Source organism: Hyla sarda, chromosome 4, assembly GCF_029499605.1.
Source record: "Hyla sarda isolate aHylSar1 chromosome 4, aHylSar1.hap1, whole genome shotgun sequence".
Classification (NCBI taxonomy): Eukaryota; Metazoa; Chordata; class Amphibia; order Anura; family Hylidae; genus Hyla; species Hyla sarda.
The window spans coordinates 302,148,987-302,166,752 of NC_079192.1; the positions used below are offsets into that span (position 1 = coordinate 302,148,987).

The 17,766-nt window shown below is 41.9% G+C and overlaps 1 protein-coding gene across 3 annotated transcripts in view; it reads left to right on the forward strand.

The window, feature by feature from the left end:
* The window catches only part of UNC5A (unc-5 netrin receptor A), a 420,372-nt gene that overhangs the window by 399,189 nt on the left and 3,417 nt on the right, over positions 1-17,766 (forward strand). For all 3 annotated transcript variants that reach the window (XM_056574721.1, XM_056574723.1, XM_056574722.1), the window contains one exon: positions 4,299-4,477. In XM_056574721.1, coding sequence (XP_056430696.1) covers positions 4,299-4,477 — 179 coding nt within the window. The remainder of the gene's footprint in view (positions 1-4,298; positions 4,478-17,766) is intronic.

Below are 17,766 nucleotides of genomic sequence, written 5' to 3' on the forward strand. Positions count from 1 at the left end.
CCATCAACAGTCCGCACTGATTGACTACTACTGCCTTCGACTCCAGGAACCCCTGTTCCACTACCTCTAGGGAAGCTAGGCTGCCACCAAGCATGTGGTCTACCCCAGGCATGTTTGGCTCCAGACTTTCCACTTCTGCCACCATGCTGACTGCCAACCATGCTGCTACCTTGCTGTCTCAGCTGCTGCCTCACGGGCAACCTGCAACCCTCTTCTCCTGATGAAAGTGAAGCCCCTTCTGCACCCGGCTCCCAAGTGCGATCGGCTTCATCATCATCGAGTTGTGTCTGCACGTCACTGATGTCCTCCTCAGGTTCCACAACAGTGTCTGCTTCAGGAGCCTGAACGCTCGCAACACCACCTCCCACGCCACTCTCTCCATCACTACTTGCCCACCTAGTGGAGGAAGCAGCAGATGTCCACTCCACTTCTTGGCTGGGCAGTAGCTGCTGACTGTCCTCTAGTTGATCGTCCCAACTAAACAGTGGAGCTGAACCCACAGCATAAGATACTTCTGTGGGGGAAGGAAAAGCATAGGACATAGGCAATGGGAGGACAGGGACTGTTCCTGGGCTATGCCAACTGAGGGTTGTGTCTGAGGAACCCACCAACTGTTGACTGGGGGTGTCAGATGTCACTTGTGATTAAGTGGATGACCGTGTTAACCAATCGATGACGGCAGATGGGTTGTTGCTGTAGACATTAACGCTAGCTCAGGCCTCTCGCTGCGACTCCTGCTGCCACTCGCTCCTAGTCTGCTGCGACCTCTGCCTCATGAATTTAGGCCTCTGCCACTCCTCTGTGCACATCCTGGCACGTCTCTGTCTGACATATTTAGTGCGTATATGAGTAAAATATGCTCCACTACACTTAAAACAGTATTTGTCTACAACACCAGCAGGTGTGTACTTTTGCCTGGCCTTTTTACAGTATCTAGGCCCTTAAGACTTTAACAGGAGCAAAATGATACACCACTTAGATGTAAGCACAGGTTATACTTAATAGAGGACAATATGCTTTTAGTGCTCTGCTCACCCTAACTGGCTGGCTACTATTAGCTTTTCAGTTGTTGAACACACCAGTGCTGCAGCACACAGTCGCTGTGTATTACACCCAAAATTCTCTATCAATCTCACTCCCTTCCCTATCAGTGTTTCTAGGCTGGATTTGGGCTTGAGGTGAATCGCTACTGTAAAAAAAGCTTTTTTGTGCTCTCTGTCCCTCTCTGCAATAGAACACTGATGTGACTGGGAGGTGAATTGCTGCTGTAAGAATGCTTTTTTGTGCAACACACACTGCTGTCTGACCCTCTCTCTCTCTCTCTCTCTGCAATAAAAGGCTGAAGTGACTGGCCGCAAGATGGCTGCCAATTATATAGGGCTGTGACATTACAGGGGTGGCTGGCTGCTGATAGCTGCATGCTGCATGTGATTCAGGGTCATCCCACCTACCCTTGTTCCCCCCTTGCCAGGATTCCTTGCCCCATGTCCTCACATGTGGATCCACCATTTTAGATGCCCTGGAGCCTGGACCGCACTAAATTGAGTTTAATGAAGCTAATCGCAACGATATTCGCATTAGTTACGAATAAAATTTTTACTGAAATTCGTAACGGATTCGTCAGATTCGATTCGCTCATCCCTAGTTGTATGTATTTTGGTCAGCTAACATGAAAGAATACTGCACTGTGCCTGAATTATGGTAATGCAAAGTAGCTCTCCACAAGAAAGGAAATAGCCTGATCTCTGGTGCCATCTATTGGAGATAGCTTCACCACAAATCAATGCTTGATTCCCTTTAAAAAGCCTTAGAACATGACCAGAGAGTAACCTATCGGTATACACCTATTTCAGGGTTCTTGCCTCTCATCAGTCCAGATCAGGGTACTAAATAGCTAGAATAGAGCTCTTTGTCATGGGACTGAGGGAGTAAGGATTCTCCTTAAATAGAGGATCGTTTCCATGTCTATTTTAATATACCCTAACTCAGGTCCTCCTATTGTTCCCTGTTGTTATTGCCTATCAGGTTTGGGTTCAAATTCAGCCCTCCTCAACCCACTTAGGTCTCCAGCTTGCTTAGCCCCTCTCTCTTTGTGGCCGTCAGCATTTTCTTTCTCACTGACAGGATATAGCAGTTGTCCATCATTGAGCAACAAGTCACGCGGGACTCCCGTTCTTACAATGTTTTCACTCCTCCCCTGTTAAGACAGTGGTTCAAAGCCAATCCAAAATGCTTCAAATTTACGGCCTCTATAAAAGAAAGCTCCTGCAGAAGACTGGCAACATGGAGAGCCAGAAGGGGTTCCTCCATTGTCATACTGTCTGGATGCAACCAACCACCCAGCCTATGTAACAAGCAACCAAAATAAATATTTACTATGTACATTACAATGTACAGCATGTCACACATATGTTGAATATTCGGTACACCCTATAGAATAAACATTGCTTTCCCCTGCAGAAGAAAAAAAAACATGAAAAGTGTACATCCATCAGCAGAACATGTTTCGAGATTCCAAGGAAACTTCTGGGCCCAATCTTATCCTGAGACTATCACAATCGAATTACTTATTAGCTGAAGTCTTCAGGACCTCGGGAAAATCTTTCTCCAGATCGAAATAGTTTTTGGGCAAGGCTCAGGCTCAGAAGTTTCCCCAAAAGGACATCTTTTTTAAATTACCAAGGAACTTCTGGGTCCAAGAACGGCCCCTGGACTATCGTAAACTAAAAACGGTTTTGCCAGAGGTCCTATAGAATTTCATGGGACTTCCAGAAAATATATAAATAGATTTTGATAGTCTTAGGACAAGCCTCAGGCTCAGAATTACCCAGGAATGTAGACTTTAAGCATAGATTACAGGAAACAATATAACAGTAGCATAATGCTCTGGTTAAACCTTAAGTAAAATATTGTTCTTCCCATGTTTAGATGCTCACGTTGCAAATTCTGGAAACTACACTGAAGTGAACAATGCATAAGGAAACTATTTACTACTATCACAAAATGTATTTTATGCCACACTTCCCCCTTACATGTTAAGCATACATCTGCTAGAAACTGAGAGGAATGATGCCTGAGAATTGCATTTCTGCTACAGATCAGAAAAGGCAGGCCTTAAAGAGAATCTGCCAGCTAATTCACAAGCACTAAACTCAATATACTAAGTTGTAGTTTGTGTAACGAGCTTCAAAAAGAGGGTTGACTTACTTTTATTAGTTAAACTGCCAGAACACAGGACATACTTATCTATGCATGTCTATTGCTCTCCAGCATGCAATAGAGGCAGGTAGCCGGCTTGCCCAGCTCCCCTGCCTCATCAATTTTCCACCCCTGACCCGCCCCCTTGCTAAGTATGCTAATAAAAATCTTAACTTCAGAAGAGCTGTCTTGCTAAACTCGGAAGTCTGGTGTGGCAAGGAGCAGAGCGTTCTTACCCCTCAACCCCGCAGGCTTTCACAGCATGGATGTTAAAGTGAAGATGTTTGTTGGCATATTAAGCAAGGGGGCCGGTTATGGGAGGATATTGATTAGGCAGGGGAGCTGGGTAGGCTGGCTCCACCAACTTTATTGCACACTGAAGTGCAATAGCCATGCATAGATAAACTGCCAGAACACAGTACATACTTAACTAATAAAAGTAAGTGACTCCACTTTTTAAAGCGCTTCACCCACACTATAACCCAGTATACTGGGTTCAGTGTGGGTGAAGTATCTGTCAGATTTTCTTTAATGATTGATGAGTTATGAACTTAAAACTTTGGTTAAAGGAAAACAGTCATCCTGTTCACCCACATTAAACCCAATACACTGAGTTATAGTGTGGGTGAACAGAAGACCAATGAGGGGTAACTGACACCTATACTGTCCCTCCTAAGATCCTCTTCCTTCTTCTGGGAATTGCGTGCTGGAAGCAGGCCCGCCGGCTAAATTTGAATATTCATAGTCGTTGGTCACGTGAGTGCTCACTCATGTGCGACAATGAATATTTAAATTAAGCCGGCGGGCCTGTCTCCAGCGCGCAAGAAGGAAGCAGATTTTCGGAGGGACAGATCTCCAGAGTAAAAGTACGTATAGGAGTCAGTGACCCCTCATTGGTCTCCTGTTCACCCACACTATAACCCAGTGTATTGGTGTTAGGGTGGGTGAACAGGATGACTGCTTTCCTTTATGAACGTACGTTTTTCAATATTCCCTCCACTGAATTTTTTGCTGCATCTTATCTAATCTTTAGTGACTGATACAATAGAAAAGGTAAGATAATTCCTCCCAATTATTTAATAAAAATATGTTTGATTTAGGAAAGCCGCCCAGTAGAAATACTGTTGGATGAAGGAGAAAAAGAAGCAGCAGCTTTGGTGGGTCCTAGCGCCTTCAAGATTCCCTTTCTAATGAGACAGAAGATCATAACAAGCTTAGATGAGCCATCCTCCCATGGTGCCGAATGGAGAGTGCTAGCTCAAAAACTAAATCTGGACAGGTAAGATCATTATGATACAACTTCACTATTCTATTTGTATTGAAATGTTAACACAGTCTGTGACTTTTTGCACTCCAAACTTCTGTGCACATATTCCTTATATTTATATGCCCCTTTTAAATCAGACATAATGAAATTGGGATGGACAAAAATTATGGTCCCCTGATCTTAATATTTTGTTGCACAACCTTTTGAGGCAGTCACTGCTATTGATTTCCGTAACTCTCAATGAGACTTCTGCACTTGTCTACAGGTATCTTAGAAACATAGTTCATAAGGTTGAAAAAAGACCAGCTAATGAATCCCTAATGAGTTGATCCAGAGGAAGACAAAAACCCTCATACTAGAGGTAAAAAATATGGCAATCAGAATAAATCCCTGGATCAACCTTCTGTCCCTATAAATCTAGAATCCATAACTAGCAATGCTATTACTCTCCAAAAAGGCATCCAGACCCCTTTTGAACTCTTCTACAGAGTTCACCATGACCACCTCCTCTGGCAGGGAGTTCTCACTGTTCTTAGGCTGGGTTCACATAATTTTTTCAGTCATACGGGACCGCATACGGCTGGGGGAGCTAAAACTGGGTGCTCCCGTATCCCTGCTGTATGCCGCCCATATGTAATTCATTTCAAAGAACTGACCGGAGTGAAACGCTGACTCCAGTCTGCTCATTTTTGCCCCATATGCGGTTTTCCACCGCACCAAAAACCGTCTGTGTCTCTCAGGAGGGTAGGGGCTGCTTACAAGAGGGATTTTAACAGAGACAGAGTGGATGGCTGGATGATGTCATTCCCTCACTTCATGCTTGTAAGGGACAACCAAAGAGGGGAAACTGCTCTATGTAGCTAATGAATGATAATTAAATAGGTTGATGAGAGGAAAAGGATGGGCGTTTAAAAAGGTTTAGTTTCCTGGAGTACCCCTTTAACAATCATAGCACACAATTTAGTACTGATAATAATACCAAACAAGATAATGTCCCTAAATTGGGCCCAAACATGCAATCTGCATAATTGCAGTCAGAGTGCAGCATAAATGACCATACATACACAAATATCATGACATGAGGTGCAGTGCCAGATGACCCATAACTCACAATTCTTGTATCTACTATTCTTTCTGCTGGTCCTCATGCATGGCCATAACCAGTGAAGTACCTACCATAAAGCCATTTCACATGACTGTTTTATGCCCCATGGTGAGAGCCTGCAGCTGCAACTAGGAGAAGATTGCTGCACAGAGATCAATAAAGCTCCTTCTGAATGTACTAAAACCTATGTTTCACATGCTGGTCTTCAGTAAAATCCTGCTGTTGTTAGATCTCTCTTTTCAGCCATAGCTACACGTGTGTCACACTTTCAAATTTACCTTAGCTCAAAACTAGTATAGACTTCAGTTCCAATTTCATGACACCAGAAAACCAGATGCACTGTATAATTTATTTCACTCTATGAATTTGTAAAGGAAGCAGGCCATTTAAAGTTGCTTACGTGAAAATCACAGCTGTAAACTGTAGTCATCAAATTTTTGATCCCTTTTTCTATCTTACTAGCAGAGTACGTGACGTTAAATGGTCTTCCTACTTAAATCATGTGGGAGAGGAAAAGGAACAATTTTGCCTGTTGACCGTTTCTTTTTACCCTTTTTTTTTTTCACTTTGGTTTTCGTGGACATGCACCAAATTTATCATTTGGTGCAAGTTGTTAGTAATTTTGGCTCAAATGTTGAAATCAGCTGTTCACAGCGCCTTTTACACAGAACTTACCACAGAGGACAGCGTATTTTACCCTGTAGAGCAGCCATTTCGGAGTCCCTCCTGCAGTATATCAGCAAGCGACATGAGTTATTGTCTTTTGTGGAGTTTATAGCCACCATGTGAAATGGATTTTATTTTCAACTTGAGTAGTTTTTTTTTTTTTTGTTACTTTAGTGCAGTGGTTTTCAACCTGCCAACCTCCTGATGTTGCAAAACTGCAATTCCCAGCATGCCCAGACAGCCAACGGCTGGGAGTTGTAGTTTTGCAACATCTGGAGGTCTGCAGGTTGGAGGCCACTGCTTTAGTGCTTACCTTTCCTGAACCTGTGTGGCCATGTCCAATGCTGGCTCAACGGAGGGTGAAGGAGCAGCCCTTTTTAATGTATTTTGACGCCTTTACATTTTCTTACATTGCTAAGTGTGTTTTCCAAGTGCAAAATTTCTTGGTGGTGATTTGCGCAAAAAAAAAACGGTATTTGCGCCAAAATTGCGCCAAAGATCAATTGGCACAAATGATGAATTACTGACTAAAGTTGAAATCACACACAGGACCGTGTGAATTTGAGAAAGTTGTAAAAATGACAGTGGAGAAGATGGGGCAAACTTTGGCACAAAAAGATACTGCGCCAAAGTATTGCGCCAAAGTTACGTTAAAAAAGACACATAAATCCTTTGATAAATACCCCCCAATGAGCTCACATTCCAATTTCATATGCCATCCTCATATCCCGCCCTCATATCTGGTCCTCAAGTGGGGCAAAGCTGTGATGAAGAGTTTGGAGGCCAAAAATAGAAAGGGTCATGGTTTTGCAGGGTGTGATGTGGGGGAGGGGTGTGATTTGTAAGCCAGACCGACATATTCCCCTGGAGATGCATGTTTGTGATACAAATAGTCTGAGGCGGCTCTAGATTTTGTGAGGCCTTAAGCGAAACTTGAGCATGAGTCCCTCACTGACAAGATGTCACTACATAGTGTTGGTTGGCAGCACAGTATTGTGTATGGGACAGTAGTGTCTAAAATACTGGGCAGCTGCCTGGGTACAGGTGTCATTGGTGCCAAGTAACAGAGCGGGTCACTACAGCAGTTCCAGATTTACAGTTCTGCATTGTTTTTAAACCCTTTTTGTGCTCAATAAAAAACTCTCTAGTGGACTTTTGTGCCTTCAGCCTGAGCCTGAGTTTTTTCCTGCATAGGACTTCTGGTGCAAGTCATGCACGATGAGATTAAGTCATCGCGACAGGCATGCACGGTAAGAGCTACAGAGCTGTGAGTACAGGAGCAGGGAGCAATACTGAGTGGTGATGCACACATTATACGCATTGCCGCTCATTTTACTTTCTTGGGGGGTGAGAGTTAGGTGGCCACGAGGCCCCCTGCTAATGCGAGGCCTTAGGCGGCCACCTAACTCGCCTAATGGTAGAGCCGCCTCTGCAAATAGTAGTGGCCACAACATCTGAGTATATACATACACATCTGTGTATGTATATACACAGATGTGGACATGTGGATGGTACCCTGTGTGAATATAGGTCAAATCAATTTTATCTTATGCAATATTTCTCTAACAAATGCACTTTGAATGAGAAAACGCATCAAAAATTTGCATAATGTATACCAACCTCAACCGACTTCTAATGAGTTCTCACATTTAATACATTTAAAAAGTTCACATGGGTGAACTCTAGCACTAGCAGCCTAAACAGGTGCAATGACAAAATACCACAACCAAAGCCAGAGAACTCATGAAAAATGTAGACAACATTACAGCCCCACTTCAATTGCAAACCAACATGGAGCTTATCCTATGCCTGCTGCATGAGATAAAGCAAGAAAGCACAAGGCATGTACAAGCACCTCTACATTATTAACAATAATAACCTAAGCTGCACTATATAAGCAAAAAAAAAAAAATGCCTGAAATGCTTCTTTAAAATTATTTGCTTTGCTATTTTGTAATACAGAATCTGCTTTCTTTGGGCTGACCGTTGTGAATAGAAGCAGCCAGGCGTGAAACTGGTATATAAGACTGTGGAAGTTTTGAGTCCATCATCACTGTTTAGGTGGTAGAGGGTGGGAGTTATTGAAAAAATCTGTGCAGAAGCGCTCCTGACTGCTCTTTGTGTTTGGTATTACACACTTCTCCTCCTTTTTGGAATTATAGGAATCTTTGGACCCAAATCTGAGAAATCATTACAGTTGTACATTTGTTTCAGGGAAAATCTCTATTATACACTGATTTAGATACACAACACTTCTCCTTTAACAAATATGCTTTTTTTCATGGAAAATGCTTGTCCTTCTCACCTATATCTCTTTTACAATCTAAAGATAAAAGCACCAGCTCAAAAACCATAGCAACCAGCCATTTATTGCCCCTTTTTGTACCCTCTACTCAAAAACTGTAAATGAAAATGTCACAGTTATTAGATATCCCTCCAAAGTGCTTTGTTTCCTTGGCAGCCTAAAAGAATTTCTAAACTTCACACCAAAAGCCTAATGCAAACTAAAAAAAAGCAAAAAGAGAAAAAAATATATTGATTGCAGTAAAGCCTCAACATCTCAACATGAAGAGAATGGAATGCATGGGGATTGGACATACTTACATAGTTTGTAAGGCTGAAAAAAGACATACACCCATCCAGCTCAGTCTATTATCCTGTAGTATTGATTGAGAGGAAGGCAAAAAAAAAAAAAATAGATAGAAACAAATTTTCCTCGTTTTAGAGACAAATTCCGTCCTGACTCCAAATCGATCAGAAGAAACCCCTGGGTCAACAACCCTTCTCCAGAATCTAGTCATTATAACCTGTAATATTACTCTTCAAATATATCCAGGCCCCTATTGAACTCATTTATTGAGTTCACCGTGATTAATTTTGATATTTTTTCTGGGTACTGTAGTCTTCCTATTCCCCTCATTTCCCTGGTTGCCCATTTTTGAATCTTCTCCAGCTCCACTATATCTGTCTTGTACACTGGTGCCTATGTGTGATCTGACTAGTGTTCAGAACAGTGGTATTATTATTTCCTTGTTGTGTGCATCTATGCCCCTATTAAACTCTTTTATTGAGTTCACCATGAACACCTCCTCAGACAGAGAATTCCACAGTCTCACTGCTCTTACAGTAAAGAACCCCCATCTGTGCCGGTGGAGAAACCTTCTTTCCTCTATACGTAGAGGATGCCCCCTTGTTATAGATAGAGTCCTGGGTATAAATAGGTCATGGGAGAGATCTCTGTACTGTCCCTAATATAGTTACACATAGTTATTAGCTTGCCCCTAAGTCGCGTTTTTTCGATAACCCTAATTCTGATAATCTTTCTGGGTACTGTAGTCCTCCCATTCCCCGTATTACTCTGGTTTCCCATCTTTGAACCCTCTCCAGCACCACTATATTTTTCTTGTACACTGGTGCCCAATACTGTACATTGTATTCCATGTATGGTCTGACTAGTGATTTGTACAGTGGAAGAATAATTTCCTTGTCATCGGCATCTACTGTGTGCTATAAGGCTCGCAGATAGTGTAGTTATACTTAGGCTCTAGAGACAAATATTTACTTGTGCCACTTATAAAGAGACCAGTACTATAAATTACACACAACAGTTGCTATACCTGTATACCTGCAATGGAAACCTGTTGGAGCATTATTAGTGTTGAGCGCGAATATTCGAAATGCTAATTTTTACCACGAATTACGACACTTCGCAATTTTGCGAATATTTAGAATATAGCAACATATATTCATAATGAGGAATATCATATTTTTTTAAGAGAATGAACATAGCGAATATGCGAATTTCGAGAACATATGGCACCTGTCACTCGTCACTAAGCATTATGTTTATGACCTAAATTGTAATCATCTGAGAAGTAGAAATTCATATTAAACTCAAACATTTGCTTTTATGTAAGTAAAGCTTGCAACTTTGTAAAACACTTCCCCAGTCTTTTCAAGATCTCTGTTTGCTGTTGGTGAAGGGGAAAATTCTTGCTTACATTCAGATGGTGAAAGTCCAATATAACAGATACAAGGGTATGGAATCTCCAACCAGGAATTCTGCTCAGAGACTCCATCTGGTCGGACCGGAGCAGACACAATTGACAGCAATGCATCGAAAGAATAAACTGGGTCATTCCTTTGGTGGATCAATTCAGCAGAAGAATTATCTGTCACTAAAATTTCATAGCATCAACAGGTCCATGGAAGACACATTCACACCAATGTTAAAGGGGTACTCTGCCCTAGACATCTTATCCTCTATCCAAAGGATAGAGGATAAGATGTCTGATCTCAGGAGTCATGCTGGGGGCAGGGCGTGATGTCACGAGGGGGCGGTTGAGGGGGCGGTGTGTGACATAATGAGGGGGTGGAGCCCTGTATCGTGAGTCATCACACATGGAGCAAACTTAGCTCTGTGCAGTGATGACTCGAGGGGCTGCAGGAGAGATTGCAGGGGTGCCCAGCAGCGGGACCCCCATGATCAGACATTTTATCCCCTATCCTTTGGATAGGGGATAAGATGTCTAGGGGTGGAGTATGCCTTTAAAGGGGTACTCCACCCCTAGACATCTTGTCCCCTATCCAAAGGATAGGGTATAAGATGTCTGATGGCGGGGGTCCCGCCACTGGGGACTCCCACATTCTACCATGCGGCACCCACCTGTAACGGCTTTCGGAACCGCTGGAGGCCCTCAGGCTAATACTATCTCGACCACGAGAACGGAAGATTGTGACGTCACGACTCCGCCCTCTTGTGATGTCACACCCTCCCCCTCAATGCAAGTCTATGGAAGGGGATAAGATGTCTAGGGGTGGAGTACCCCTTTAAGGCTCACACAGCGGAATTCCCGAGCCCAATTCTGCATGTGCATATTCTGTAGTATGAACATACCCTAATACTTCTTACAACTAATACATTGTAGCAAAATATCAGCACAGAAGAAAGACTTTTTTTCTTGTAAACAAGAAAGTTAATGAAAAGTTCACCAACAGCAAATAGAGATCTTATAATAAAAAATCTATCACATTCTAAAATTACATAACTTTTGGGTGTAGAATGATTAAATTGTATTTAGCTAACATCTCAAAATGCCTTTAACTCAGAAAAAAGGTTTATACCCAACAAGCATGACTATTTTTTATAGCTCAGTGCTTTACAAGGAAGACGTATTTTAGAATAACACCATTCATCATGTTGCAAATGCTGAAGAGTGAAAGGAAATCAATACTAGTGCTTTACAATAGCTTAGTAACAATATCAACTTTTAAATATACATTTATAGAGAATGACAAAAATTAATTGCTATATAAAGTACATTATAAACTCTGCAATATAACCTGAAAACATTGGCTTTAAGTATAATTGAATGTGTAAGGGCATCTATGCTGCAATCAAAACATCCTTGTCTTATTTACATCCCTTCCTAATAGGGGCTCTACCTTATCGTGTTATCTGGAGTAAACTCCTGACACTCATAGTCCAAGCCGATGCTCAGTAAATAATAGCACTTCAGAGTTTGCTACTGCAATTTATGGATGGACATATCCACCTTTGCTCCCGAGAATGAAGTAAATTTCCTGTTAAGCCTGGCTACTCCTACCAGCTAATGAGTGCAGAATCTTCCGAGACCCCTATTAGCTATTCCTGCCAGAGTGAACTGAAGCAATTAGATAAAATCTGTTATTCTCCAGAAGAAAATATAAACATAATTAAAGTAAATAATTATAGGAAATATTCAAGAAAACAAAATAGTTAGCTATTTAAAACATAAAAAATTTGCATATGGGAGCTGCAGAAAAAAAATAATTTTAATGAAAAACATGGAAAATAATCCATGGAGAAACCTAGGAGGCCCTTTATCCAGAGCAAAGATTTATATTGACACCCTCCACAAATAGTTATACTTAAAGGGATACTCCGCCCCTAGATATGTTGATAAGATGTCTGATCGCGGGGGGTCCTGCTGCTGGGACCCCCTGCGATCTCTGCTGCGGTACCCCAGTCATCCAGTGCACAGAGCGAATTTCGCTCTGTGCCGGATGGCCAGCGATGCCCCCCTTGTGACGGCCCAGCCTTTCACTGAATACAAGTCTATGTTAAGGGGCGTGATGGCCACCACACCCCCTCCTGTAGACTTGCATTGAGGGGGCTTGGTTTGATGTCCCGAGGGGGTGTGGCTGTGATGTCACTAGCCTCCGACGCCGCAGCCGGCATTCTAAATGAAATCCGGATGCTTCAGGAAGATTTGGATAGAGGATAAGATGTCTAGGGACAGAATACCCCTTTTTAGGAAACTAACAGCACTAACTGTAGATAGGGGATACGTTGTCTAAGGCCCCTTTCCCACTATACATTTATCGGTAGATATAGTGCATGCACTATTTCTTCCGTTCTTTCTCCCGTCACAAAATAACGTCTGTTATTAATAACGGGCTATGACGGGTTAAATCGGATAATGTAAAAATCCCATAGACTAAAATGGGATTTTGTAACGGCCATTTAATGGCACATTTTCAGGGTTTTCATAACGAAGCATATAACAGATTTTTAAAAATTGATGAATGTATAGTTTGAAAGGGGCCTGAGGCTGGGGTACTCCTTTAAGAAACCACTTGTTATATCAGTTGTATTGAGCTATTTACATTGTTTGTGTTTGAAATTTGGTAAATTCGCAATTGGGTTTGAATAATTTTGATTGCAACTGTACACAATCAATTCACATTGTGTCTATTTGCTGCCTATAATAGGTGCTGCAGTAGTAGTTGGAGTTCACTATAGTCCTTATTTTGAGAATTTCTGGCATATAGCAGTTTTGCCCTCCTTTGTGTCTACAGTAGTTGAGGCTCAGTGTTAGCTTGATCGATCATCTATAGCAGATCAGTCAAACGTAGTCCTTAAGTACTTTATACAGTGTTATGGATTCAGAATCTAAAATGTATCGTTCCTTTACTTGTTTGACAATGATACATGTTCCTGACAAAGATCCTATTATAGAATATATATATATATATAGCTTTTTTGGTAGGCAGCACTTCCGAAAAAATGAATATGGTGCAAGCAGTCTAGGGGCCCTGGTCTTGGGTCCAATTCATACAAAACATAAAGGATGACCGCAGCACTCAATAGTAGTGAAAAAATCAAAAAAGTGGCTTTATTCCAAAAGCAAACAGCAGCGACGTTTCGGTGTTCTCACAACTAGCTTGAGAATGGTGTTGTGAGAACACCGAAACGTCGCTGCTGTTTGCTTTTGGAATAAAGCCACTTTTTTGATTTTTTCACTACTATTGAGTGCTGCGGTCATCCTTTATGTTTTATATATATATATATATATATATATATATATATATATATATATATAATTAAGTACAAAGTATTCTATAGCTAGCATCTTAGTTTATAAAGGCTGGGAAGATATTTTTCAGAGAGCTGTAAAAGGGGTTAACTGGAACTTTTCTGATTAACTTCACACCCAGTTATAGCCCTGTCACATGCGGCAGAATTTTTTCCAGCTGATTCTGGTTGAATTCTAATTCAGGAAAGTACATGTTCGTTCTTACAACAAAATCCACTCAGACATGCATTGCCATTGCCATGTTTGAATCCGCACCTGCTGCGGACGGAAAGTCCACCCAAAACTTTACTGGGCAGATATTATGTTGTCTGAATGGGCCCTAATAGCATAGAGGACTGTTGGCAGAAAAACTCCACTGGTCCATTTAGTCAGCTGTAATATCGATTTCCTTTTTATTTTTATTTTTAGCTTTGAAGAGATATATGTTTATGTTAGACATGCTAAGAGTGCATCGGTCACATACATTTACCACATACAACCACCATCATAGCCTAGCAGGGGTTAGTGTTTTTGTGCCAAACATACCTTTTTAAGGCAACCTTGTGTCTTTATTCCCTCTAAAAAAAAAAAGAATTTGGTGTCCCACACTGTCTGCAAGGCATGGCCAGGTGTGGTTGTATGTTGCGAATGTATGTGACAGATGCACTTTAAATTCACATCCACATCTACTACTCTTTCAGTAACATAATATTTTCTCACATTGCTTCTGGTCTACCCCATGGAGGTGGTGGGAAGGGGGGTTTACCTAACAACAAAAAAAAAGACGTTCATGAAATATATAGATAGCCGGCACTAACCATTGTTTTCGTCAGGTTTTCTTTTTATTCTTAAATGGGCACTGTCAGATACAATAACTTTGATATGTTATAAAGCATGCAAAAACAATATGTTTTGTGATTGCTTTCATCAGAAATTTTTGAAAAAAACAAGTAAAAAATGTGGCCACTAGGGGTCCCCCTGCCTCCTGGGACACATACCAGTTCTGCAGTTTCCAGTGGTAAACAAGTAATGGACACCCTGAGTGGTTGACAAGGCTGCAGGCAGGTCCAGGGCCCTCTGTGAGTCAGAGCAGAGTGAGGGGAGAAGGGGAAGGAGTCATCACAGTGAGGAGAAGAGAGGGACACACCCCATGCCTCTGAATGGATGGCAAGTAAATAAAAGGTAATTCAGAAACAAATATAGGTTGTAGACATAGAAATTAGATATACATGATCAGGATGAGGTACTGAGCAACATATAACAGTTTGGGGGGGGGGCGATCTGACAGGTACACTTTAATATATATTCACATTACAAGGTAGGGGTGGACGCATACATTGGGGGGTACCACAAGGCTACAGCAGCTGTTTCGCACCTCTGGCAAGATGAAGCACTAAGTGCGAAATGGCTGGTTTGTCAGAGCACCACTAAATATCAGTTGTCAGAGCACCACTAGATATCAACCAGTAGAGACTTCCCTGCACTTGTTTGGGTGCCAGATTGTGCAGCAGCAGTGCCGGACTATTAATCTATCCTGGTTGAATCTAACAAAAAAAAAAAAGAAGATGTTAAAGGGGTTCTCCGGTGCTAAGACATCTTATCCCTTATCCAAAGGATAGGGGATAAGATGCCTGATTGCGGGAGTCCCGCCGCTGGGGACCCCGGGATTTTGCACGCGGCACCAGGTTTGTAATCAGTGTAATCAGTCTGATTACCGACGACCACAAGGCCGACGGCGTGTGACGTCACGCCTCCGCCCCCGTGTGATGTCACGCTCCACCCCTCAATGCAAGCCTACGGGAGGGGGCGTGATAGCTGTCATGCCCCCTCCCGTAGGCTTGCATTGAGGGGCAGAGCGTGACGTCACACGGGGGCGGAGCATGACGTCACACGGGGGCAGAGGCGTGACGTCACACGCTGCCGGCCTTGTGGTCGTCGGTTATCAGACCCGGAGCGAACACGCTCCGGGGACTGATTACAAATGGGGTGCCGTGTGCAAGATAACGGGGGTCCCCAGCGGTGGGACTCCCGCGATCAGGCATCTTATCCCCTATCCTTTGGATAGGGGATAAGATGTCTAAGCACCGGAGAACCGCTTTAATGAAAAAAAACTTTTGATATCCACCTCAGCCAATCCAAGAAAAATACAATGTAGAGTAAGCCCAGAACAATGCTTCACCTCACATGTAACTCTCTAACGTGCAAAGACTGTCCCCATTTGTACTTGTTCACTGTATACAATAAAATTTCTAAGGGACCACAGTCAAAAACTATGCTTGTCCTTTATGTGAACCAAACGTCATGCTGTGCTAGGTAAGAAGGTGAATGAGTGCCAGCAGGAACATAAGAAAAATCATTCATGTGAATGTAAGCCTATTTGAGACATGCCTCAATCCAGAAATCAATGTTTGTACCATTACATGGCTGATTTCTTTACTCCATTCAACCCTGTGCTCCCAGAATGATCACTAAACTGGTTTGCAAAATCATTTAAAAGTATTCTTGAATGTACTGTGTAGTAAAGAGACATTCAACGCAAAACTTATTCAGGATTTAAGAATCCTTTATCATAAAAAGAAGAAACAGTAAAGTGATTTTCTAGCTTTCTATTGTTTTAAGAACCTGGCTAATTATAACTGGACTGATAAATTACATTGGCCCACATTTACTATGCTCACATCAGAATTTTATTTCCACATACACACATGAAACAAGCCACATTTAGTATGCTGTGTGCGCCAAAAAGAACAGGAAAATGCCCTTTGATTGAAAAGGGGCATGGCCTACCGGGAAAGGGACAACCCCCCTTATTAAGTGGGTCCGTATGATTACAACATGATATCGCTATTTGCAGATTGTAGTTTATATATGTAACTTTTTATAGTACATACAAATTACATATAATTGTGGTGTCATGCAGCAGAGTCACCTTTGGCTATTCTGAACCCTGTTCTGGTGGTTGTTACCTCCTAAGGTCTCCTGCTGCATCTCACGGTTGCATCTTACAATGTGTTTCTAAGAAAATGTATTTTTCTACAGTACTACAGTATGTCTTTATATGTTTTCAGCATGCACTGATCCTTATGGTGTGTAAGGGGGTAACTTGAAGAAATGGTAATAGGTCATATGTCCACACCTCAGCCAATTAGGCAATGAGGGCTGTCCTGTCTTCACCCCAGTCCTCATGGACAGGGGAGGGACCTATAGCACATGATAGAGTTAGTCTGGCCTCAACCCCAACAATGTCATAGAGCATAAAGGGATTGATCACAATATCTCCCAGCTATGGTGAAATGATTTCTACCTTTCTGGACAATTTCTCTGGACAGTCTTGTCTGGAAGAAAATCCTTATCAATATATGAGCTTATGTAGGAATATAACAGGATCATTTTATCTAGGACAGCCATGTGGCCTAACAAAGGAACTCAGACTTCTGAGCTTCTGTCTACATGCCAGAGACCTAATATTGTCAGTAAATGTCTGGGTCCAGATGTTGCAGATTATTTGTAACACACAATTCACTGCAAACCTGCTGTGAATTTACTGTCATTCTACAGCAAAATGTCTGTGCGTTGTGTTGAACAAAGTTGTTTCTCAGAGAAACCTCAGTGAGCGCTAAGATCCCTGGGAGTCTATAGGAACAATTAGACATTCAGAGAGAGTGCTCCTGGCTGGATAAAACTGCCTTTACTCGAAATAAACAGACAATAGTATAATAAAACAAAGATTTAGGGTTTATTTGGACAACACGTTTCGAAGGCTTAGCCCTATTCATCAGGTCCTTGGACCTATGGACCTGATGAAGAGGACTAATAAATGTAAATATATATGTATATACAAACATATAGATATATAAATATATAGCAACAACAGACACAGCAGCACTCCAGAAGTATTGGTGAATGGTGGCTTTATTATCACCAAAAAATGTACAGCGACGTTTCGGCCACCTCACGTAGCCTTCATCAGTATATATACTGTATATATAAAACTCAATGTGTGTGTGTGTGTGTGTGTGTGTGTATGTGTGTATGTTCCAGCATCTCTTCCAAACGGCTAAAGATATTAACATGAAACTTACATGTTACTTTTATGTCAACAACAAACATAGAATAGGTGATTTTACCCTAACCTACCCTTATTTGCGAGGGTCAGGGTTTTTGTTTAAAGGCCAATGCAAATCTATGAGAAA